The sequence below is a fragment of the Mustela nivalis genome (genome assembly GCF_964662115.1).
Source record: "Mustela nivalis genome assembly, chromosome: 5".
Taxonomy (NCBI): Eukaryota; Metazoa; Chordata; class Mammalia; order Carnivora; family Mustelidae; genus Mustela; species Mustela nivalis.
The window spans coordinates 76,105,622-76,131,241 of record NC_139024.1 but is presented as its reverse complement, the minus strand read 5'-3'; the positions used below and the strand labels follow the sequence as shown (position 1 = coordinate 76,131,241).

Sequence of the window (25,620 nt, the reverse complement as noted above, 5' to 3'; positions counted from 1 at the left end):
GTTAGTGAAAATTTGACCAAATAAAGAAAAATATTAGCAAACCATGCATCATTTAATATGCTCTGAGCATATGACAATTCTTGCTTGAAGTACTGTGAAAATTACTTGGTCTTTGTTCAGGGTAAACAGAATTCTCTAGAACTTAACCAGTGCCAAACAGAGCTTTAGATGTATTTCTCATTCCCATGCTACCCCTAAGCATGGGAAGAAGGGAACATAAGTAGGTAAAACAAGTAAAAAGATAAAAAGATATAAATGTTGTGTTAGTATATGCAGAAAGCAATGGTTGTCTCCTCTGTGTTCTAAGGTTTCTTATAATCAGAAATGCAACTGAGAGAATGAAAATTCTTATTAAACATTTAGATTTGAGGTTTGACATAATTTATAATAGTCAACAATTTCCTAAATATGTAAGGTTAAAATCCTGATTTAATTTAGCTTATTTTTAACCAGAACACATTTGCAATGGAAAGCACTCAAAATGAACTTAATAGCCCTCTGAGTCTTCAGGCCCCAGAGTTTCCAGCATTGACAATGCTAAGTGCGGATACTTAAGAAGTAACAAACAAGAATACATGCTTTTATATCCACTTATTAAGGTCAGTGTCCTTATCAAAGGGATATTTACTCAAGACATTGTGCTTTAAAGCATTTTAGATCAGTCTTAAGTAACTTTCAAACCATTTCTCATGGGTTAGACCATTTAGCTTAAAGTTGGTTGAACTCAATGATGTCAGAACTGCCATCTTTAATTTTTATCATCACAAGAGAAGGGCTTTCAATTTCTTATACTCCCTTATATGCCTTTTTTCTCCCATGAATTTATGGTTTTCTTATTCTCTAGTTCACTTCAACTTGAAAGTAAGCCAACATGTGAAAAATATAACACATAAAAGAAAGTCAAGAATTCAGGAAATGTTTGAAACAGCACATGTATTCCTCCATAGTTAATCTCTAAGGTGTATTTATATCCTGCCAATGGAAGTTTGTAAAAGACACACTAACTTGAATTCCAAATCTTCCCATTATTTTCTATTGTAAATTCCTGGAGGATAGCTATATTTTGTAAGATTCCTTCAGTTCTGAGACAACACTTGATATTTTGTTGTACCAGAATAATAATAATCTGTAAAAACTAACATAGCTTTTGCTTTTTTTCTTTAAGAGAGAGAATGGGTTGGGGGTGGTGCGGGGAGGCAGACAGAGGGATTGAGAGTCTGAAGCAGGCTCCCCACTGAGCAAGGAGCCCTATGCTGGGCTCAATTCCACGGACCTGAGATGATGACCTGACCCAAAATAAAAAGCCCATGGCTCAATCAACTAAGCCACTGATATGCATTGCTAACACAGCTGTTTTAAAGACAGCTTTTCTACCCAAGAAATATTTTAAGAAGTGCTCATTTCTTAATATCCTCTCTTTAAGTCCAAGTATAGTATCCCTTTAATACGATTTCCATTGTTAAGTGTTTACCATCTGCTCAGGTCATGATCCCAGGTCCTGGGATGGAGCCCCGCATCAGGCTCCTTGTTCAGTGGGGAGCCTGCTTCTCCCTCTCCCTCTTCCTGCCGATCCCCCTGCTTATGCTCTTTTGCTCTTTCTCTGTCAAATAAATAAATAAAATACTAAAAAATTTAAAAATTAAAAAAATGATTTTCACCGAAGAGTTCATTGGAGTGGAATTGCCTAACTAATAAGGATTTGGGAAGAATAAAAGTGAAATATTAAAATGGAGAGGTAGAGGCCAATGAACATTAAATTCAGCTGCTATAGTATAGGCTTGGCATTGGATACTTTTGTTGCAGTATATAATAACATTTCAAGGATCTCTGCATAGACAAAAATGTGGAATTCAAGGTATGTTGAAAATTTTCTTGAAAATTGAATATGTAGGTTAAAATAATTTTTTGTATTTATTTAATTAACACTTCGTGATTTAAACAAGAAATTGTAAATATTAAGTCAACTCATTTGAGACTGGATAATCAAGTTATGAAGTAACATGATATTTCTATAGAGCATCTTTCAGATGCTTCTATAAAGAAAATAATATGATGAAAACTCATTTTGTTCTATTTAAATGTGTGCTTTCACAAATGAGTGATAACTATGTTATTGCCATATTCAATAATATATATTTTAAAAGTAGGATGTTTAAAAAGTTGTATATAAGCACCTGTCTTGAATTTCATAAATGATGCATCCTCAAAACCAATTTTCTCTGAGTAACTTTCCTCCAATTGGCTCTTTAACATACAGATGATTTACAGAGGTTGAAATTCCCTTGAACTTGTTATCCTTACTCCCAATGAACAGCCCTCAGAATGGTGAAATGGAAACTTGGATTCATGAAATTCCCTGGTACTTCCTTTTTAAAAAACATATATATTTTATTTATTTATTTATTTGAGAGAGAGAGAGAGAGCTCACAAGCAAGGGGGAAGGACAGAGGAAGAGGGACAAGTAGACTCCCTGCTGAGCAGGGAGGTAGATGCTGGGCTCAATTCCAGGACCCTGGGGTCATACCCTGAGTCAAAGGCAGGTGCTTAACTGGCTGAGCCACCCAGGTGCCCCTTCCCTTGGTACTTCTAATATTAACCACACTATGAGACATCTTTACTTATGCAGGTGGAGTTAGGTTCTGAAGGCAGAAGAAGAGCCCCTTGGGTGAAAATATGGACATAAAGTAGATGGAGCAATCTGGAGTCTGGGAGGGAAGGGATGAGATTCATGAGAACAAACTGGAAATTGCATCAGTCTTAGGACCTCCAAAACTCCCTCTCCAAAGAGAAGAAGATATCAACCTTGTCATGCTAAAAATGCACCTATGCCAGAATGAAGAAGCTGAAGAAGGATTCGTTAGGAGCTGGAGCTGCTGCAGGAGCAGCCGCTGTCCCATGCAGGGAAGGTGAGCCAAGGGATCAGGACAACACGCATACTCATATTTAAAGGACGACATTTAAAAATTTTAATAGGGGAATAATAATAAAAAGATTTGCAATTTTCATTCTGGCCTCAGAATGAAAAGGAGACAGAGGCAAGATTATAGGCAAAAAGAAAACACATGGCTGATACAACAATCTTGAGGAAAACAAGGCAGGAGTTCTAGAAATAGGCACAGAATGCAGAACAGAACCAACAGATGTTTAAAAGTTAAATGAGTGATTTTTGACCACTGAGTGTTTATGGATAGTGGGGGAAGAGGAAAGCTTACAAAGAGTCCCATGTTTCTGACTTAAAATCCTGGAAAATGAACTGGACTTCAAATCTAGGAGGCAGGCTTGAAAAGAAATACAACTACCTCCGGCAGGAATCTTGAGTTTACTGCTTCAACTTGATGACCTCATGCAATTAGAAAAATGGAGAGACACTGAGGTTAAGGATGAGGAAAATAAAAATGCTTTTGAGATTCATTTTTCCTTCAAAATAAAAAGTTTTACTGACTCTCATGGTGGGTAGAATGTATTTTCTTTAAAACATACCTTATATGCTTCGATTGTTTAGAACTGTGTCACTGCTTTTATCCTCTAAACCTTACTATCATGCAATTTTAGAAGATTGATCCTATTATTAAATTGAGAGCCATATATTAAAGATAAGTAGACTAAATATGATGACAGCTTGTGTGTCACTTGTTTGGGTAATGCAAAATCATTGCAACTGAAGCAATGGAACAAGGTGGTAATGTCTGATGGGGGCAAGAAACAAATAGTGCCAAAGAAGAGAGTTACAAAAGTCATAAGAAGATAAGGTTTTAATAAGGACGTAGCTGTCAGTAGCTCTAATGCTAAAGGTTTAACTAAGATGAAGATGTAAAGTGTGCAAGTTGTTCACACTTAAGTTCACAATTTGTTGATTTGTTCAATGTGTTCATTAAGAAGTCAAGTGTGTATTTAAGACATTTTAGCAGAGTGATAGAATAGTTTCAGATCATCTCTTAACAGAGGGGTTTGGCTAGAGAGAGAGAGAAAAAAAAAAGAGGACGGTAGCTAAATAGAGATATAGGGAAGTAAGGAAATTTAGAGAATTTAGAAAAGTTTAAGAAGTTTAGAAAACCCATAAACACTCGTGGTAAAGGAGGGAATAGACGAGGAGGTTTTGAAGATACAGGAAGGAGATGGCATTTACATCTAGCAATATTTAAATGTACTAACATTGAAAAAGTACCTTTGAGGTTCTTCCCTTCTATACACACCCAGATGCACATATTCCTTCAAAAGTAATGAGCCCATTTGAAAAGTCAGATCTTCCTGGGGCGCCTGGTGGCTCAGCGGGTTGGGTGCCTGACTCTTGGTTTTGGCTCAGTCAAGATTTCACGGGTTTTGAGATTGAGCCCCAGAGTCTGCTTGAAGATTCTCTCCCTCTATCTCCCCTCCTCTTCCTGATCTTTCTCTCTCTCTCCTCAAATAAATAAATACATCATTAAAAAAAAAAAAAAGCCAAATCTTCCTGAAGCAATAACTCCTAATTTGAAATAATTAAACAAGGAAGTCATTAGACTGAAATGGTTCTAATGCTTTAGCAACCAACATGAGCAAACCCAAACCTAAGACGGTAAATGCCTCAAGGTTAAGAAACCAAAACCCAAGGACAGCCAATCACAGTCAACCAGCCTTTACCAAATAAGGCAAAGGCTTAGCTACAGTCCATCAAATAACTGCTTTGCTTTGCTTCCACTTCTTTTCTGTGAAGGTGTTCTAACTCTTATAGGCAGAGCTTTCATAACCACTTTCTGTTTGGTGTTGTCTGGTTCCACTTAATTTTTCTTCAAAATTGTAACATGTTGAATATGCCCCAGTTTATCTTTTAACATCCTAGATAAATATATTTTCCCAAACCACTGTCATTTTCTCTCTGCATCTTCTTTTCTCTTCCTCTCTGTCTGGCTATCATTTCTCTCTCTGCTCTTTCAGATCTCTGGAGACTACTAGTATGATCTTACAATAATCAGGCCCTCTCTCTTTTTTAGTGATAACCATGTAAGAAATAAAATAAAATAAAATAAAATAAAGGGCAGACACAAAGCTTTTGAAGTACATCAGACTCTAAAAGATAAAACTCATGTGATTTACCATTTTGAAAAAATAAAATACTTGCAGATGTTAGATATTTAGATGCTTTTACACCAAAGAAAAACTAGGATCCTGATTTAAAAGCACTTTTGGTGAGCTAATTGTTTTATTGACTGCACAAGGAAATGACTGTCACTTTTCTAATCTACATTTGAATAGTCACTGTAGCTCCAATCCTTGCCATTCAAAATCTGAGGCATGGGTATTTTCCTTCTACTTTTTAACATTTTCTCAATTCAAATTTTCCCATACTCATCTTTACTTATAACAGATTTCAGTATTTTAGAAATGTACATTTGTATGGGGCTCTAATGAAATTAAAAACAAGCAACTTTAGTTAAAATTACGTGACTATTTCAATATTTAATAGTTTCATGGCAATGTTTCTAAGTCATTCTTTGCTGTTCTTCAACTGTAACTTTTTGAGGCAATGAGGAGTACTATGGAATGCAAATAGATGTGCACTTCACCTCTCTTTCCCAATATGACCCTAATCAACCAATTTTTTGCTGGCCAAATTCTGTTGCAAATATTTAAGCCTGGAATATTTCCAGCCTACTGGAGCTAGACCCATGTCAAATAAAGGGCATTTTATATTCTGAAACAAAATTACAAACAACTGCTGACTCTTTTACCCATGTCAAGTATCTAAATAAAATGAGTGAATCTTACTATACTTTCATTAATGAGCCTAGTGTAAATGCTATTATATTAATTGAAAAACTGGTTTGCTTTCCCCTTTAAAAATAATGAAACTTAAAAATGAACACAGTTTCAATATAATATTATCAAGTAATAGAAAAGCAAGTTTTCTGTAGATTTACAGATTTCCATAAATTTGTTTCTAAGCCAACATACAATGGAATTAATTTTCTGGTAGCATAAGAATAGTCAAGATATCACAGTACTCCAGTTGGATGGTTTGCTTGGATCGTTATATTACAAACAACAGAACAGTGGAGAAGGGACATATTAGATTTGGGTTAGCATATCTGGACTAATTATTTAATAAACATGCATTTGGTGAGTCAAAGTTTCGTTTTGAAAACTCTTGACTGTGTTATACAGTTTCTTTAGCTCTTCTATTGCTCAGTATTAGCTGAGGAAATGATTTTGAAGTTCTTTTTACCATATTAAAATGTAGTATGTAGCGCCATGAACTATGTGCTTACTATATCATATAAGAGTAACAAACCCTTTCAGAATGGCTGGATCATTGCCTCAATGTTAAAATAAAATAGAATACTTTAATCATTGGGTTTCTTTGTTGTAATTGCTAGACTTTATGTATATTCACATGATATTTAAAAATTGGAAATCAAGTAGTCAATTCATCTTTTTGAAACATGCCTATTCATCTTCTTGAAATATTGAAATATGCTTAAGGTCATGAAGAACCAATTAAAATAGTACTAACTACAATTTATTTAATAATGACCATATGCCATTCAAAATTCCAAGTGTTTTCTATGTATTAACTTATTCAAGGTTCATAGGGCCATATGAAACAGGTATTATTATTACCTAAAGAGAATCAAGGAATTTCCCCAAGATTACACAGCAACTGATCGATAAAGCCAGGATTCTAACCCCAAATTCTAGACTCAGAGCTTGCCTTCATTTGCTTTGGTTCTGGTCTTGAAGTCCATGTGTTCTTTTGTTTATTACTGTTTTGTGTCTTTGCTTATTTGTTTTTTTCTTTTTTTCTTTGTTTGCTCGCCAGATATGCTTAGCAAATAACTTCTGTTTAGATCATACAAATTTTACTGAACAATATGTGTCAGGTGGTAAACAGAGCAGCAGGATTATTAAAATGAACAAGGCAATTCTTTCCTTTGAGATGCTTAAAGTCCAATCAATGAAACAAACATTTTAAAAAGTATTTTAAATGTGAATACTAACATTATCAGTATCATCATAAACTAATATTTTACAAAGAAATGCTATGCTCATTACTCAGCATTCAGAGCGTTAAAAAATGCTATCACCCTTTCCTTATTTATTTCCTTATTTATTCATTCATTCTTTCACCTAAACATTCATCCAAATGTTTGTTGAACTCATAGGTTATGCTAAACAATTTTAAGCACTTGAAAAATCAAGTAAATGAAATAAAGCCATTTCCTTACAAACCTAACAAATCAGTGGAGAAGAGAATTTTAAATAAATAATCACACCCTGGGGCGCCTGGGTGGCTCAGTCAGTTAAGCCTCCAACAGTTCATTTTGGCTTGGGCATGATCTCATGGTTGTGGGAGGCAACCTCACCTCAGGCCCTGTGCTCAATGCACAGTCTGCTAGTCTCTGCTCCTCTGCCTACTCTCTATCTTTCTCTATCTCTAAAATAAAGAAGCAAAATATTTTAAAAAATAATCACACCAGTTAAACATGTAAAACTTGTAAATATATACTTTGAGTAAAGAGTAAATAATATAATGAGGAAGTACGACAAAGTGACTTGATTTACACTGAACGTTCAGGCAAGGTTTCCCCTCAGGAAGTGAATTTAAGCATAGCACTGAAAGATGTATAATGGCTGATCCATCAAAAATTTGGGTGTTAACAGATGGTATGATTTATAATTGTACCCATCTATACAGATAAATTTATAAATGCAACATAAGGCCTCATTTGGTAAGGTTCAAATGAGTGGTATAGAGCACTGGTATCCAACTTCGAGGTTTTTTGACCTTGTAATTCACCACCAGCAAAAACCGGGAACCCAACATCAAACTGCCAACTTTTTATTTTATAGAAGAATGTCATTTAAAAACAGTGGCAGAAATAATATCTGTAATTATCAGCCTTTCCTAAGAGAATTTTAAGACTGAAAAATGTAGGCACCATAAAATTAAGACTACTTCTTTAAAATAAATAACTTTTTCTTTATCTTTTTTTCTCATTTCATGAAGAAGCAACAAATTTCAATTAGGATCTGGAAATCACTGGACTAAAGAAACTTCTGCTTCTTTGATGTGTTTATAAGCAGACTGGATTTGGATAATGAAATGTGTCCTTTTAGATGTAGGAACCAAGAGGACCAAACAGGCCTGAGACATTGAACAGAAAAGTAGGATTTGAGATAAGACTTGAATCAGAATAAGAATCACACAAAATGTCAACTATACTTGAAAACTCAGTGCACATGAGAACTGATAAAGCCTAAAATGTTTCATTTAGTGTCTCGGTCTTCCAAGTCTCCTAAAATGTGATAACATATTCATATACAGACAGTCACGCAGACATCTCTCTCTACACACACACACACACACACACACACACAAATATACATATATACATAACCATTAAATGTTAAATATATACATTCTGATTGGCTTTGGGTCTTCCCTGAATCATTTTACTCCTCTAGACTCACAGCCTGACAAACAGTGCACCTGCTTAACTGGGCTAAGTGCCAGAAAAAAAAAATCAGGGAAATTAATTTCCAAGAGCAGTAGATAAATGGCACACCTCATTAGAAAATCTATTTAAAAGGCACATCAGGAGATGTCTGCAAGACTTTCATAAGAAATTGATGCTTCCTACCATCATGTCCTTGCTGGCTTTCTTCTCACATTACTGATCTTCCTTCCTGGTAATAAGATTCAAATTCAAGTAATGCTTAATGAGTGCCTCCTATGTGCCAGGCACGTATGTTTTACATAGATTATCTTATCTAATTCTTACAAAATTGTTTTGAAATAAGTATGTGGAACGCATGCAAAAATTACCAAATGTGCTTCTTTGAGACCTCCTGGTACAGCCATATAATGATTTTTTCTTTCTTATGGATAAAGAAGCTAATAATACCCCTGGGGATAAAAATATATGTTTATAAAAAAAAATAATAAATAAAAAAAAAAAGTAAAAAAAAAAAAAAAAATAATGACCCTTGTTCCTAGGCAAGAAAAGCCAAGAGTTGGGGCACCTGGATGGCTCAGTGGATTAAGCCTCTGCCTTTGGCTTGGTTCATGATCTCAGGGTCCTGGGATTGAGCCCTGCATGGGGATCTCTGTTCAGCAGGGAGCCTGCTTTGCCTTCTCTCTCTCTGCCTGCCTCTCCACCTACTTGTGATATCTGCCTGTCAAATACATATAAAAAATGTTAAAAAAAAAAAAAAAAAGGAAAGAAAAGCCAAGAGTTACTACAACTTATTTCTGTACCTTCTTTTTTTTTTTTTTTTTTTAGATTTTTTATTTATTTACTTGACAGAGATCACAAGTAGGCAGAGAGGCAGTCAGAAAGAGAGAGAGAGGGAAGCAGGCTCCCTGCTGAGCAGAGAGCCCAATGCGGGGCTCGATCCCAGGACCCTGGGATCACGACCTGAGCTGAAGGCAGAGCTTTAACCCACTGAGCCACCCAGGCGCCCCTATTTCTGTACCTTCTGACCTAGAGGAAAATCATTAATCTCTACTAGTGTCTGAGTTTGTAGTGATCTCTTTAGAAATTCTATTTTTTTTTGCATTTATTTAAAAGAAGAAAAAGTCATCTCTTTATAAATAAGACAAACAAGTTTGTAAAGAATTTCAACCAAAGTCTACACATTCTGATCCTGTAAGAGTTATTAAATCATCAGGGCACCCCTCCGTTTTCTGAAAGAGCTTCCTGGCTGAGTCTGCAAAAGCTTGGGGGCAAAGCCTCCAGCAGGCTTTATGATCCTCTGGCCGCAGTTAATTAAAAAAAAAATTTAAAAATTACCCTGCATTAATCACTTCACCATCACCACCACCCCAACTTGACCTTTCTGAAAACTTTCATCTTCCAGGAAAAATGTACAGGCAAGATGGATAATATCTGGGTGGTCAGAATCTTGGTTTTTGCTTATTGTCCTGAGGGAAGTATTGACAGCTCTCATTCTCACTCTCACAAGTGTCCTGTTTTAGATAAGTCATCTACTGTCATCCTGTGTGGTGGCTTTGTATGCTCTTAAATCACTAAACTGTAACTACATTTCCCAGAATTCCCTTATGTGTAAGGTCTGGGTAACAGTTGGGCACCAGAGAAATTTTCATGAGCTTTAGAAAGCCAAACAGAAGGATTAGCCTTTATTTATTCTCTGAAGGTTGATGTAGGGCAGGTGCTGTTGCCACTCACGCACATTATCACCCATATGCTGGCTGACCTTGACAGGTGGCAGCAGCCGGCCGCATGTTCTCCCGTTCCCACTAGACTGCCTCCTTCAGCATCTCCAAATCCTGGCCAGGTGCTTGTGCTGTTCCGTGGTGGGAGGCACCAATTTATCTTGAGCTCATCTCATCCACATCATTGTAATTTGAGGTGGTCAGAGTCAAGTAAGTGTTCCAGTCTGTCCTTGACAATTCCAGTTTGTCCTTAGTCTCTCCTGTTCTATTTCCATCTGCCCTTTTCAATGATGGGGTTCAGGACATGCTTCCCCAAATAAGGCACCTTGACATATATTGAATGTTTTCAGCTGGAAGAATTTGAGAAATGACATATGCAGGAAGGACTTTCTGACATTCCCCTGAAGCGGGTCGTAAAACTCTCGTGAGGAAGGTGTCCTCCCTAAACCCAAAGGAAAGGAATACCATTTCCAGGATGCCCAGAGGAATCTGAATGAACAGCCCTTGCTGTTTCCCTCAATTTATGACACTTAGCTCCTACTCTTTCTGTCCTGTCACACTCCACCCGCCCCCTTTCCCCTTTTCATTAAACCTAGCATAAAAATGCTTGGGCTTAACTGCTTCTTAAGATCTTCCTTTCTTTATGAAGGCTCCTGTGTCTCATAAAACTTACATTAAATAAATCTGAATGCTTTTCTCTTGTTAATTTATCTTTTGTTAGAAGGGTCTTGACCAACATTTTAGAAAAGTAGAGAAAAAAATGTATTTTTCCTCTCCTATACCAACTTCCAGTTTACTGACCCATGACCTAGTGCCAGAAACACTTCAATAGCCCTACCTAGACTGCTAATCAGCTCCCATGGATGCATAAGCCATACATTAAATCTTGTATTTTTTATCACTCATCATGACTCTACTCTACTCTGCTCCTAGTGATCAAATTCTGACAGATACACCATATTATTTTTGGATAGTGTTTGAACTTTATTTTTAGGAAGAAATGAAAGGTAGGTGGAATCTCTTTTCTAGTATCTGGTTTTGGTATTTCTTTTTGTTTGCTTGTTTGTTGATGTCCTAAAATTTGTCTCATTTGATAGGAAGCAGCAAAGTCACAAGTTTTGGTGACCAGAAAGCAAGGTGCTATTCCCATTTGACAGGCAAGGACACCAAATTCCTAGTCATGTTACCTAGCTCATGTTATAAAGTTGTAGAGTGAACTCATGTCTCCTGAAAGAAGCACATAAAAGCCAATGCTACGTATGCCTCACAGGTAGATTATTTGGGTACAGCAATTCAAATTCAGAAAATTAGGAAGTGTGAAGGTTGCCTAGAAGAGAATCATTCTTTCCAATCCAGTATAGTATTCACTTACAAAAATAGAGTTTCATTTCTCTATGAACAACTCCTTAATGCCTTAAAAGTGTTTAGATGTCGTGAAAAGAAGGGCCATCTGTACCCCAATGTTTATAGCAGCAATGGCCACGGTCGCCAAACTGTGGAAAGAACCAAGATGCCCTTCAACAGACGAATGGATAAGGAAGATGTGGTCCATATACACTATGGAGTATTATGCCTCCATCAGAAAGGACGAATACCCAACTTTTGTAGCAACATGGACGGGACTGGAAGAGATTATGCTGAGTGAAATCAGTCAAGCAGAGAGAGTCAATTATCATATGGTTTCACTTATTTGTGGAGCATAACAAATATCATGGAGGACAAGGGGTGTTAGAGAGGAGAAGGGAGTTGGGGTAAATTGGAAGGGGATGTGAATCATGAGAGACTATGGACTCTGAAAAACAATCTGAGGGGTTTGAAGTGGGGGGGGTGGGGGGGTACCAGGTGGTGGGTATTATAGAGGGCACGGATTGCATGGAGCACTGGGTGTAGTGAAAAAATAATAAATACTGTTTTTCTGAAAATAAATAAATTGAGAAAAAAAAAAAAAAGCCAGCACTGAAAAAAAAAAAGTGTTTACCTACTTTTCTAAAGTGTCGGAGAGTAATTTAGAGCCCAGGGACAGCTGCCCTGTCTGGTCTTCAGAGTTATTCTCAGTATGCTTTCTTTTATCACTAGCCTTGTATTAACAATACATATTTAAAAGACATTATGTAGTACAAAAGACTCATCATAATAATATTAATCCTTAGTAAATATTTGAAATGTATAAATTAAAAATAATATTATAACATAAGAGTACCATTTACATTTTAACATTCTTATTGATGCAAAAAAAATTTTTTTCTGTGAAGAATCAATATAAAAAAGGTAGGTTAGAATTTACTAAATGGAGAAAAGAAATGAAAATTTTAATACGAGTATATATATATCCCATGCAACCAATGGTCAATATGAGTTACAAGTTTTATGCTGTAATTATACAGTCATTGAATTTATATTATTTGGTTTCAGAAAGTGTACATTCAAACCTGAATGAACAAAAAGTATTTGAACTTCTTATTTGAAGAATTTATATATTTCTTCTTTAGAATTTCAGCCTTGTGATTTTTTTTTTTTTCATTTCAAATTCATTGGAAAGTTATCTTCCTAGATGTGGTCTCAAGATACCAATCATCCCTATACTTCATTTTTATTTTTGCACCTACGGTAGTTTCAATAACTTTTTGTCAGCTAGAGTATTGGACAGCATTTCCTTTTATCTAAGTATTTATCCAAATATGTACAGCTTGGCAAAATAATTTTTTAAGAGTAGAATAGGTGGTAGGGTAAGGACCTATTTAGCCAGAGCAACTCCATCTTGGTTAAAAGCCATTTTGTTGTTTGTGCAGTACAACTTAAACTGACCCTGCCCCCCTTCCCCCAGAGAAACTTACTTAGAAGCAAGTCTGGGAAACCAGTAAAATATGGTCAGCTAGTTCCTAATAACAGAGTCCAGAATACAAGGCCAGGTCGGCCAGTTCTTGATAACAGAGCCCAGAATACAGGGACGAGTCGGGCCAGGTGGAGACATCCAATCAGTAAGAAACACACATACTTTTCCTCTAACCACCAAAGAATGTAAACCCCGCTGTTTGGGCGCCAACCTTGAGCACCAATTCTGACCAGAGTAATACATTAGCTACTATAGGATAAATTGTAATTCAATTGGCCACCTGCATGTGACCTAACATGACTACAATCTCATTGGCCACCTATGTGTGGCCAGACTTTTGCTCTATAAAAGGTAGTCTGTAAGATGGGGAGGGGTCGCCCTCTTGGGAGTCGGCCCTGAGCAGTCAGTCAGTCAATTCTTGAGTCTGTAAGCTGGGTGTGGTCGCTCTCTTCAGAGACGGCCCCAGCTGGTCAGTCTGACTTCTAATGCTTGGCATAGAATAGAGCTTTGCACAACTTTCACTTTGTCTCAGTCTCGTTCCCCTGACCAATCAGTCTAACTTCTAATACTTATCATAAAATAAAGCTTTAAATAACTTTCACTTTGTCTCAGTCTTGTTTCATTTAATAATGGACCTAACAGTAGCCCCCTTCAAATTGGTCCCCAATGATCATTGCCTGCTGGTATTCACGCCATTATGTAGTCTCTTAGGACAAGAAATGGGGTTGACCTGCGTAGCCAAAAGGATTTTGCAGAACTGATGGTATATGATTTTCAAGTTTAGATCGTAAGAGGACTTGTGGCTTCTTTCTTGTTCTCTCTTGGATCTGAGAGTAGTCAATTGTCATGTTGTGAGGACACAGCAGCATTAACTTGACAGCCAAATGAATGAGACATATTGCCAATGGTTCCACTACCCAGAAAATCTTTCAGATATCCACAGTGCCAGCCAACTTCTTTACTGCATCCTCAAGATCTACCCAAAGCCTTTTCCAAACTCCTGACCTGAAAAAACTGTTTGGCATAATAAACATGTATTGTTATTTTAAACCACTTATTTTTTTTTTCTAGGATTTTCTTTATTTATTTGACAGACAGAGATCACAGGTAGGCAGAGAGGCAGGCAGAGAGAGGGGAGGAAGCAGGCTCCACATGGAGCAGAGATCCCAATGTGGGGCTCGATCCCAGGACCCTGGGATCACAATCTGAGTCGAAGGCAGAGGCTTTAATCCACTGAGCCACCCAGGCGCCCCTTAAACTACTTATTTTATTTTTAAGATTTTATTTATTTATTTGACAGAGAAAGATCACAAGTAGGCAGAGAGGCAGGCAGAGAGAGAGAGAGAGGCAGGCTCCCCACTAAGCAAAGAGCTTGATGCAGGACTCAATCCCAGGACCTGAAATCATGACCTGAGCCAAAGGCAGCAGCTTAACCCACTGAGCCACCCAGGTGCCCCAAACCACTTATTTTTGAAGTAACTTATTATGTAACCATAGATGACCATTATAAAATATGACAAATAACATTTCATCTGATAAACATATTTCATTATTTTTAATTCTGATTTCATTAAATGTATTTATTAATTTTTAAAGTTGGTCAAAGAATGCATAAAATAAAAATTTTGTTTTTCTTCATAATGTAAAAAAATTATTTCAAAATAAAAATTTCAAGATTTGAGATATCCAATATCTCATATGTCGTGAGACATATGAGAACTTACTACATGACAGTCACTCATGTACAGAGGTAAATAAGCCAGCCCCTTCCTCAGATAAATTTAAGTTTTTGAGTGAAACAGGTAAGTAAAGAGATACTGATAATACAGTGTGTTAACTGCTGTTAATGGAACTACCCATAAGGTACTAAGGGAATGAAAGCACAGTGCAGTGAATTTTTCTTAGGAAATCTGAGAAAGTTTCACCAAAAAACGGAGTAAGTCTTGAAGGATGAATTCATCCTTTAAGGAAATGGAGGAATGAGGGGCGGCTGGGTGGCTCAGTGGTTTAAGTCTCTGCCTTTGGCTCAGGTCATGATCTCAGGGTCCTGGAATCGAGCCCCACATCGGGCTCTCTGCTCAGCGGGGAGCCTGTTTCCCTTCCAATCTCTCTGCCTGCCTCTCTGACCACTTGTGATCTGTCTGTCAAATAAATAAATAAATAAATCTTTAAAAAAGAAAGAAAATGGAGGAATGAATCTCTACTAGTGATATTAATATTTTTACAGTGCTTGTCATAAAGCAGGTTCTGTTCTAAGCACTTCTAATATATTCACTTCTATGATTCTCTTAATAATTTTATTACCTAGGTCCTATTATTGTCCCTACTTTATAGATGATGAAACTGAGACAAGGAGAGACTAAGTGATTTACCCAATATGACATAGGTAAGAAGTTGTAAGATCTGGATTTAATACCAGGGAAATCCAGCATCAGAGTTCACATTTTTAACTCATTTATCACACTTGCTGATTGGGAGGGTAGAGTGGGGAGAGGGTGGCATGAGCAGAGGTGAGGAAGGGTGTATTCTTAGGGAAAGAAAGCCGGGAGAAGCAATAGTAAGGATGGCTGGAAAACAGGTTGCATACACTGAATTACATGATGAAAAGAGAGATCTAAGCCAAAGACTTGAGTTTCATGCCAAGGAATTTGTACTTTGGCAATAGAAAATACTTGGCAAAATTTATGTTTTATGAAGATACCTTTGGAGCAAGAGTAAAGGGGAAACACTGGAAGAAGGACTCAAGAAGAAATTGAATGAGTGCCCTCAACAGAGAATCGAGGTCTGAAATGGAATCACGGAGACAGCGGTAACCAGAGAAGGGAGAGGATTCGTGAGACATATGAGAGTCAGCTGGCATCCAGCATGGGGATTGATCGTGTTCAGCAGATTTAAAAGATGACTTGCAGGTTTCTTTCTGGGAGGAATAGATAGATGGTTAGGTCACTAATAAATATAGGAAACTAGTAGAGGAGGCCATATACAGAAGATGTGCCTAATAAACACTCCTTGAAAAAAGTAATGAAGTAGCAATAATACAGTGGCTCTTTTCCCCCATGAGATGAAATGCCAATAACATAAGCATGATCAATAACACCTAGTTACAGTGGTCCAAGGAAACTCTACCATAGATTGTTAAGTGTGTTTTACATTTAAGTAATCTGATCTGAAAGTCTAATTACAAGTAGATGTTCGTTTTATAAGATAATTAAGAACAAATTCCTTGCAACAGTAATTTCTGTGGTGTACTCACTAAATTATGAACTTTATAAATATGAGATTTTTACAAGCAGTTCTTCAAATATATCTATTGTAAAGCTTAAAGAACTATATTTTGCAATCGTATTTAGTTCCAAAATGTAAATGAATGAAATTCTAGAAAAAGAAAGAATAGACAAAATATCACCACTCATAAAGGCTCAAGGGAAAATCACCTAGAATCATGCAGCCAAGTTTTCACTTAAAACTCTAGGTCTTAATTTTATATAATGGGCATTTCAATTGTATATCCTTTGAAAAGCCTCCATTACAGAGTATACCCAAAATATTACTTATTTAGAGAAGAGGTTCACAGTTCCGGATAGTGTTTTTCTTTCATTGACATCATGAGACTTATCTCTACCCGATAGATAATGCTCACTTTAGCACAGCTACTAATGGTATTGCAAGAGGAATCATCTCAATCACGCTGCTACATCAATAAACACAAATGATCCCGCTCTATGGATTTGCAATGTTAATACTTATATTTCTTTTAATGTAGCCATTGCTTGGCATATATACTAGGTTCTGGATAAATAATTACTTAAAAAGCATAATACCATAATAAGAAGTAGAGAGGATTTCTGATTGTACAGAATGCAATTTATGATATTTATAGTTTCAGGTCTACTGATTCCACTCCCTTTGGAGAAAGAAAATGGGAAATGGGGGTGGGGGTGAATGGTGCAAATATGTAGGAGCACATTAAGAGCTTAATGAAATGGTTTTGCTTGTGGTTAAAAAGCATACATTTATTCATTTACTTATTTAATATTCATTATACCTCTGACTGAGTCCTTCCCTCAAGGAACTCACAGTCAATAGAGCATGTCAGGTGTGGAAATAGACAAATACAATTTTAGAAGTGTCCAAATACCTTGAACAAAGTGATAAACGGTATACTCAGAGAGTGAATATACCATAAGGAAAATCTGTCTTTCCTCCGTTGGCATTATTCCTGTTTTACTCCAAACCCATAAGAACACATGGCCACTCAAGATGTAGTATCTCATTATGAGTAATTCTGGGAAAATCCTTTTCACACTCTTTATTTTCGGGAACTCAAAATAGGATGTTTTGATGGGAGGAGCAAAGAGAATTTCTGGAAAGTAAGCTTGGAGCCAGATGGTAGAGGGACATAAAAATGTTTTATACAATTTCCCACTTGTCCAAAAGTTTTTTTATTTGGTTTGGTTTGGTTTTAAACTGATAAAGTCCCTGTTCCCAAACCAGATCTCCACCAAACTTTTTAATCATTATCTTCATGGGACTGTAACATTCAGCTTGTGTTCGGCATTACAAATACAGAAATAGATTTCATTTGAAATCACGGACTGTAACACTCAAAGAAGAATAGAAGGAAATGGGGAAGAAGGAAACCAGACACTGGCATTCCTTCATGTTTGCAGGGAGCTTTATTTCTCGCAGGAAGATATGATGAAAAGAAACACAGATGGGAGAGAAGAACATTGTTTCTTTTCTTCTAAAACCCACATTTCACAGACCTTACCTGAAAAGTTTTTGTAATCTACCAGGTCAAACATAACAACAGCAACAGCTGACCATGTGATTATCAGAGCAACGACCAGAAGCCAGGCTGCTGGGGAGCTGAATGTTGTCACTATGTCCTCTGTGACCGTCCTCTTCAGCACTTTTCCAGGGGATTTGGGCACGGATCCATTTTTGCTGTCGATCACAGTTGTGGTAGTAGATGCATTTCCTAATCAAACATTCAGAAAGGGAAATTACAATTTAGAACTTCATGTTAAATGTTGGTGACCAAAAGAACACACAGATTATAATGGTATATTTAAATTGTTTGTACCATTTTCTGTAGTAGAGCACACCTCCTTAGTGGCAGGGCCAAACTTCCTGCCCAGTGCCCTAATATTTACCTTCACTCCGAAATCCACATGCCCTAGTGATTAGCATTCCTCCTCTCCTAATCTCTGTAAATAATACCGTGGGAGTCACAAACTTTGTCATCACCTTCAATCATTTTTACTTCTCCCTTATCATCCCCTATATCCACTACCATCAAAGGCAATGGGGTTTTAGGTCAAGTTGTTTTTTAACACCTTGTTCCTTTATTTAGGTTCATATGTCAGTTCTGAATGCAATCAAAAATGTTTCCTCTGGGGAAGAAACAAAATCAATGATAAAGTCGTTCAAATAGATACAATCCTGGTTTAACTGTGCAATGGACCCTTCTATTGAAGCCATTCATTTTTTATTTGTGAAGGGGGCACAGAAGATCTAAGTGATCTTCTGTGGAAAGACGTTGGAAAATCTTACTATATTCAGTAAACATTTTTATTCCTGCTTTTATTTGTTTTTGAAGTCATCATGACTCCTTTATATTTTATACTAGGCAATATATAATAAACAAGCTCTCTTGCCATATGTGTTCCATAAAATACCACTTATGTGGCTGCATGTCATGTCACTTCATGGCTATGCATAATTTAGTCAAAAAGTTTTCTACCTTGGGACATGGCAGAGATTTTCGTCAGACCATTAATAATTTTTATGTTAGGGAATTTCCTAAATATAGAATTTCTTAGACAAATAACATCACTTTTATATCTTATGAAAGTACATATATGTATTTGGCAATTGGTATATTTTTGAAATTTTTACGTGCTAGGAATCTCTGTTTTCTTATCCTTGACAATACTGGGTATTACCAGTGTTCAAACTATTTGCAGTCATGCAGAAGGAAAATTCTGCTTCTTTTGTAACTCTTTGATTACTAGAGATGAGCTTTTTGTATACTTGTTTTCCCTTTATATATTTTGTCTTGAGAATTTTTGGTTTGCTTTTCTATAAACGACCTCCATTCGATGGTTTAAAAAACTGCACACACATATACATGTACCTGATCAGAAGTATGTATATTTTTAAATACATGTATATGTGAATATACAAATATTTATGTTTATGCATGTATATGTATTTATACATATTTATACTCATTGCAAGAGTGTAGATATGTATGTATATACACAAACACACACATGATAGTAAAATTTTATCTGATCTTAAGTTGCAGCTTTATCCCTCAACTGTTTACCTCTTTTTTTTTTTAACATTTATTTTATTTATTTGAGAGAGAGAGAGAGAGAGAGAGTGAGCCAGGGTGGGGGAGGGTCAAGAAAGAGAGATAGAAAAACTTAAGCAGACTCCATGCTCAGTGTGGATCCTGACACAGGGCTTGATCTCACCACCCTAAGATCACTTGTGCTGAAATCAAGAGTAGATGCTTACCTCTTTATTTTTGTGGTATTTTTATATACAGAGGAACCACTTAAAATTTTTGTAGCTCTTTCATTTTATTCCTGCAAAGTTGCTGCCTTTGTATGATTGGCAAGCCCCTCTCAATGGAAACGAGGCATATCTGATTATATTGACAATCCTGGGCTCACAGGAAATTAACTCTAGGGATAACTTAGAAATCATCTGAAACTACTGTATCATGTTACATTTAAGAACAATTCAAAACCATCCAGAATAGTCAAGTGATTCTCACAGTATTTTTAATCCCAAATTATACAGATATGTATTGAACCCTAAAGAGAAAAAATATTTCTAACAATTCAAATGTTTTTTTCCAAAATAACAGTTTAACAATATATTTCATATATTTTAAATACAGGCTACATTATTGAAAATAATTTAAGAATTACATATCAAAAAAGGAAATTTTTATTAATCATCTTCTAATATACATAAGTGTCTTTTTTTTTTCTTTTTTTGAGAGGGGCAGAGGAAGAGGGGTCAGGGACAATGGGAGAGGGTGACAGAGAATCTTAAGCAGATTCCACGCCCAGTGCAGAGCTGGATGGGGCTCGATCTCACAACCCTGAGACTGTGACCTGAGCCAAAATCAAAAGTCTAATGCTTAACCGACTGAGCCACCCAGGAATCCAACAATTACTCATTTTTAATTTTAGTTTTTACCTCCAAATTACATTTCAAATTTAAAAAACAAACTTCAAATTTTCATACTCCTTTGACACTTGGCACAAAACAAATTTCACCTAACCAGAAAGATTACTTGTTGTTATTTTAGAATATGCTAAATAATAGCTGAACGGTTTTAGTATTTTCAAACTGAAGGGAATTCTTGTATTCCTTGACGGTCTCAGAGTGGAATTAAAGTGTTCCCTTCAATCTTTCAACCCCTTTCTCTACCTTGCACAACTCTTCCTTTCAGTTACGTGTAGTTTTTTCATGGAAACAGTAAAGCAAAACAGGTCTGCCACAGGTTTTACAGTCAGGAGAGACTGGGATTAACTCCATGGCTAGAAGGTCACTATGGCTCCTCACCTCTGAGCGATAAACCTCTATATCTGAGGAATGAAGCTGGTAAGACTTGATTTACAGGTTTATGATGGTAGATAAATAAATCATGTCAATTTCTTGGAAAATTTCCTGCTACATTGAGTTATTCAATAAATGAAAATACAACAGCTGCTAAACTATCTCTTCATTATTATCAACATCATTATCATCGGTATTCCTACAGCCACCTCTGTGGCCAGTACAACCATTACTAAAATGGCAAAGAAAGACCAGAAGGGCAAGATTAACCTCAGAAAGAGTAGTGGAAGTTGAAAGACTAATTCTTCAAGAAATGCAGGCATTTGTTTCCATTTAACATGTATGTTAGCCTAAGGTATTTTCAGGGAGTCAAAATGGGATGTTATGACGCCTTCAAAGACTTTCTTAATCAACTAATTTCCTTCTTGTAATACAATAAAAGGACACATACTGTAATTTATTCATATTAATGGAGACTGCCTTGCCCTATCAACAAACCAAGAGAGATGATCTGTAACAAATAAAGTTACTTTGTTGCAATACAAATGTTTACAGTGTCAAGGGTTTTGTTAAAAGAGAAAGACAAATTTTGAATCTTCGAACAGCTGTGTATATGGGGTGTTTAGAGTTTGAGTCCAGTTCATATGAAAATTTTTAGTTATTGGGGGAAGAAATGAAAATACTGCATGCAAAATTAAATGCTCTGGTTAATAAAGTGTTACTTTTTAAATGTTTATCAATAAACAATTATATACTTCTATTGATAAAAGTGTCATAAAATTCAATCACTGATTAGGAAAAAGAAAATCAAATACATTCAAGTGTATGTATTAGTAGGTATTAATAATAACCAGACATAACTAGTACAAGCATTTTTAGATAACACCAGTAAATCTAGCCCCATATTTTTAAGAGATTAAAAAGCTGATAAGGCAAATAGTGGTAAAATGAATTAAGATTTTGAAATAATTTTAGGTAGAAATTAACAATAGCATCAACAAATCTCCTTTTTTTCTGAAAATCTATGCGAATACATATCCCAAGTTCATGAACCCAATTTAGCTGAAATGATAGCAAGATGGAAAAATACCTTTAAAAAACAGATTTCACAGACTGTACTTGAGATGGATCTCAAAGAAGGAAAAATTAGAACGATCTCATATCATATCCTTTCATTGATTTTTGTGCCAAATTCCCATCACTTCTAATGGCAGTTCTGAAAATGGATGAAGGATAGGAGTGCTTCGAAGTGCAATTTAAGATCCAAGTGGGGCTACGAGTGAATCAAACCTTTGGAATAATGATTTGCAGGAGAGTAAGTGAATTACAAGTGTTTAGGAGAGGCCACCTGAAAGTTGATATGTTGCTAATCTCCAGTTTTTAAATCTCTGGAAGACTTCCCGCTACTGCTAGATGGAGAACACCAGACGAATTGCTTTTGCACTTCAGATTCACTTCAGTGAACTGGGTGTGGGAGTGTATTTCTGCAGACAATATCATACGCACCTGCTTGGTATCTTGAAACCAAAAGAACACATCTATTGGGATTTGATACAAATTAGTCAAATCCTGGTCATGTCTTCCTTTTTCCTGGTCACATGTTTAAAAACTAAAAAAATTCTAAAAGGACAAGAATTTCTATACTTTTTTTCTTTTTTTATCAGAAAAATGAGAAACCATATAAATTCAGAAAGCAATGTAAGTTCAGTGTTAAAGTGAGAACTTTCATATTTAAAAGAACTGATATTATTATGAATCTCAAATTTTATTTCACCTTATAATTCTGACAAAACAAATATGGTACAGTTTTGTTTTGTTTTGTTTTTTAAGATTTTTTATTTCTTTGTGTAACAGAGAGAGAGATCACAAGTAGGCAGAGATGCAGGCAGAGAGAGGGAGGAAGCAGATTCCCTGCTGTGCAGAGAGCCTGATGTGGAGCTCGATCCCAGGACCCTGAGATCATGACCTGAGTGGAAGGCAGAGGCTTAACCCACTGAGCCACCCAGGCGCCCAATGTGGTAGTTTTTAAATGGATGAAAATGTTAACACTAAGTGATTTTTTAGATTTTTTTTCTGTATGTTTTTGTCTTCACATCCTCAAAATTTCCAATAAAAGTTAATCAAGACTCAAAGATGTTGAAAATATATTCTGTGTATCCAGCTCAGAAGGCAAAACTATAAGCAATTTGAAAGTAGTCTGAAGGTTATACTGCTAATGGAATATTATGTGTTTCCTTTGTTATGGAAACATACTAAATTGTACTTTTCGTTTTCCATTCAAATTTACTGCAGAAGCCACACAAAGCCAAGAGGAATAAAATTGAGGGGAAATATAAATTGCCTTCTCTGACAGTTGGTCAAGAAATATGTGAATAACAGAGTGTGTAATCTGAGATTATTTAATGTTTGAGAAGTATTTTGAAGATGACAAGAGTTGGTTATTGATATGGTGGGAAAAAATGAGAGGTAAATATTATTGAGAAATTCGACATGGGCAATGCTCCTGAGAAGTTGGCATCTCAGAGCATCTAGGATATGTGGCAGTATTTTCCATGCCTACTTTTTAATTCCATTCCTTCTGATTTCATACACATTGTTTTGTATGAAATACAGAGAGCTAGAATCAGCTGCAAAAGAAGTGGGGACTCTGCCCCATAACATAAAACTAGGGGCTGCTTATGTAGTGATTCCAAACACTAAGATTCACAGTCAGGTTAGGCACTGAAGGCTAAATCACAAGCCTCCTAAAAGAAGTCACTTAACCTCATCATGCCTTATTAATCAGATCAAACTGCCAAATACACTTGCCTATTATTATTCCTAGGGGACAATAAAAATACAATTTCTTCCAGGATGCTCAGGAAAGCCCCTATATTCTAGAATGGTATAAATAAAATATTACATTCTCATTACATAAAAGCATTAATTATGAATTTTGCATTTTCCTATGTGATGTGGTTTATGGAGTACTCCAATGCTGTATTTTTCCTTCGAAAATCTGAGAACAAAGTACAGAGAAGGAGTATATACTAACAATGGCAATGTAAAAATATGTATTACTCCAAAATTATATTAAGAATGTAATTCCCAATTACAAGAATGACCTTTACTACATTTGGATGTTCTAGAAATACACATGTAAGTAAATATTTTCGAGAAACTTCGCTAAAAATATCTTTTGGCAAATAAAGTTGAAAAATGAAAAATCCATCTTTTATCAATCCTGGTGTCTGCAGAATGTCTATGTATCACATAGACATCTGTGACAATTAAATTGTGTTTTTCTAGAAGTATACATAAATTGAATGAAAATAGATTTTTGAGAGGCAAGATAAACCATGACAATTCACAAAAATGGCCTTTGTCAAAATAATCCTAGATGCTCTAGTTAATATATATATATATAATATATATGCTTTACATATTTATATATATATGCTTTATATATTTATGTATATATGTAGTTGATAAACCATAATAAATACCCCTAGAGTAAATTTTAGAAGCCTTCAAATTCTAGGCACTTAAAAAAAAATTATTCACTGTCTTTCAAAGTAAAAATAGCTTTGTCTCACACCAGAAAGAGATCTCCTGTCAATTTCAATGAAAGGCTCAAACTGCCACCTTTTCTCTAAGATTTCTGAGATATCATCGTTGATATTTCAGAGGATAATAAAGCAGCCTAATCTACCTGCAGAGGGAGCCAATAATATACTTACTTTTTTACATTAACTGGCAATTCTTCCTACCGACCCACTCTCCATACTCTTCCAGCAGAATTTCTTTGTGTAGTAGTGGAACTAGAAAGTGCACCGTCATCTAACTCCCAGCCATAGGATTGGTTCTTTAAAAGAAGCCTGACCAATCAGAACACGCTCTTGGGTAATCAGACTCCTCCACATTTTTTTCTGGAGCTCTTGAATGACATTCTATTTCTGCTGTGGTCGGCAAGCTGGTGGGGTCTACAAGTTGTCCTCTATCCCACTAGTTGGAGAGTCAGTTGCAAGACGGGAAGAGGCAGGATCCAGGTTCCACTGTGTAGGTTCACAGAGCCAGCTGTGTTTAGAGTCAGATAAAGGTCTGGGCTTTCCAATTTTATGGGAATATATAAAATAATTTGCTTATGTTTGTATTACTAGCCGTCACAAGTTCTGAGTGATGCTCTGGCTCTTGCCATGGATGTAAATAATTCTTTTCTTTCAATATTTGTGTTGTAAGGTGTGATCAGTCAGAACAATCTAAATATCAAGTTCTTTAAAATTATTTTCATTTTTGAAAAAAAAAGTTCTTAATTCTCAAGTGGCTTCATTGTCATGGTCCTAAATAAAATGATCTTTTGGTGTTTTCAAGGGCAAATTCAGATATTGAGGTGCTTTAAGAAGACCTCACTTGTGTTTGGGTGAGTGAGAGGTAGAATTTATCTTCCTAGGTGGTAGACCCTCACTGTGATCCATTCGTTCACTTTCCAGTTCAGTAGTCCTTACTGCAAATTAAAGTATATGTGTTTTCCTGTATTAGCTCAATTTTCCCCTGCCTTTTCAACTTGTCATTTTCAACTTAGCATTTACTACTTTTTCTACAAATAGGAAACTGAAATCAGAGATGAAGAACAATAATGAGTACATAATTAGAATTCATTTCTTGAAACAAAATGTGTTAAACTCCCAACATATTACAGGTAAAATGCATTGTGTTTTACCAATCCACGGTGGCCAAGGATCTCTGAGGAATTTGTTTTTTTCTATTTAAGAGAACCCAAATAACTCCACTCTTAAAATCCAACTTCTTTTTTAAGAATTTCAACTCTTTAGTGATATTTCTGTGTACTTTTGAAATAAACACTATTGTTTTTACCTGTGATTATGTAAATTTTTGATAAATAGAATGACATAAAATTATCCTGACTTTGGTATTTTTCTTTTTTGTTGTTCAACAAGGCTCTAAGATGAGAGTAAGTCATCTATCTTTAAGTAGGATGTAGTGCTTCAGCACTTTTTACACGGTGAGGTTCAAATAAAAAATAAATGTGAAAAACTTCTTAAGTTTTGCTGAA

The 25,620-nt window shown here is 35.8% G+C and overlaps 1 protein-coding gene across 20 annotated transcripts in view; it reads right to left on the bottom strand.

Annotated features, from left to right (window-relative positions):
* The window catches only part of TRDN (triadin), a 379,193-nt gene that overhangs the window by 313,527 nt on the left and 40,046 nt on the right, over positions 1-25,620 (bottom strand). For all 20 annotated transcript variants that reach the window (XM_082729949.1, XM_082729966.1, XM_082729962.1 and 17 more), the window contains exon 2: positions 17,755-17,964. In XM_082729949.1, the coding sequence (XP_082586075.1) occupies positions 17,755-17,964 (210 nt within the window). The remainder of the gene's footprint in view (positions 1-17,754; positions 17,965-25,620) is intronic.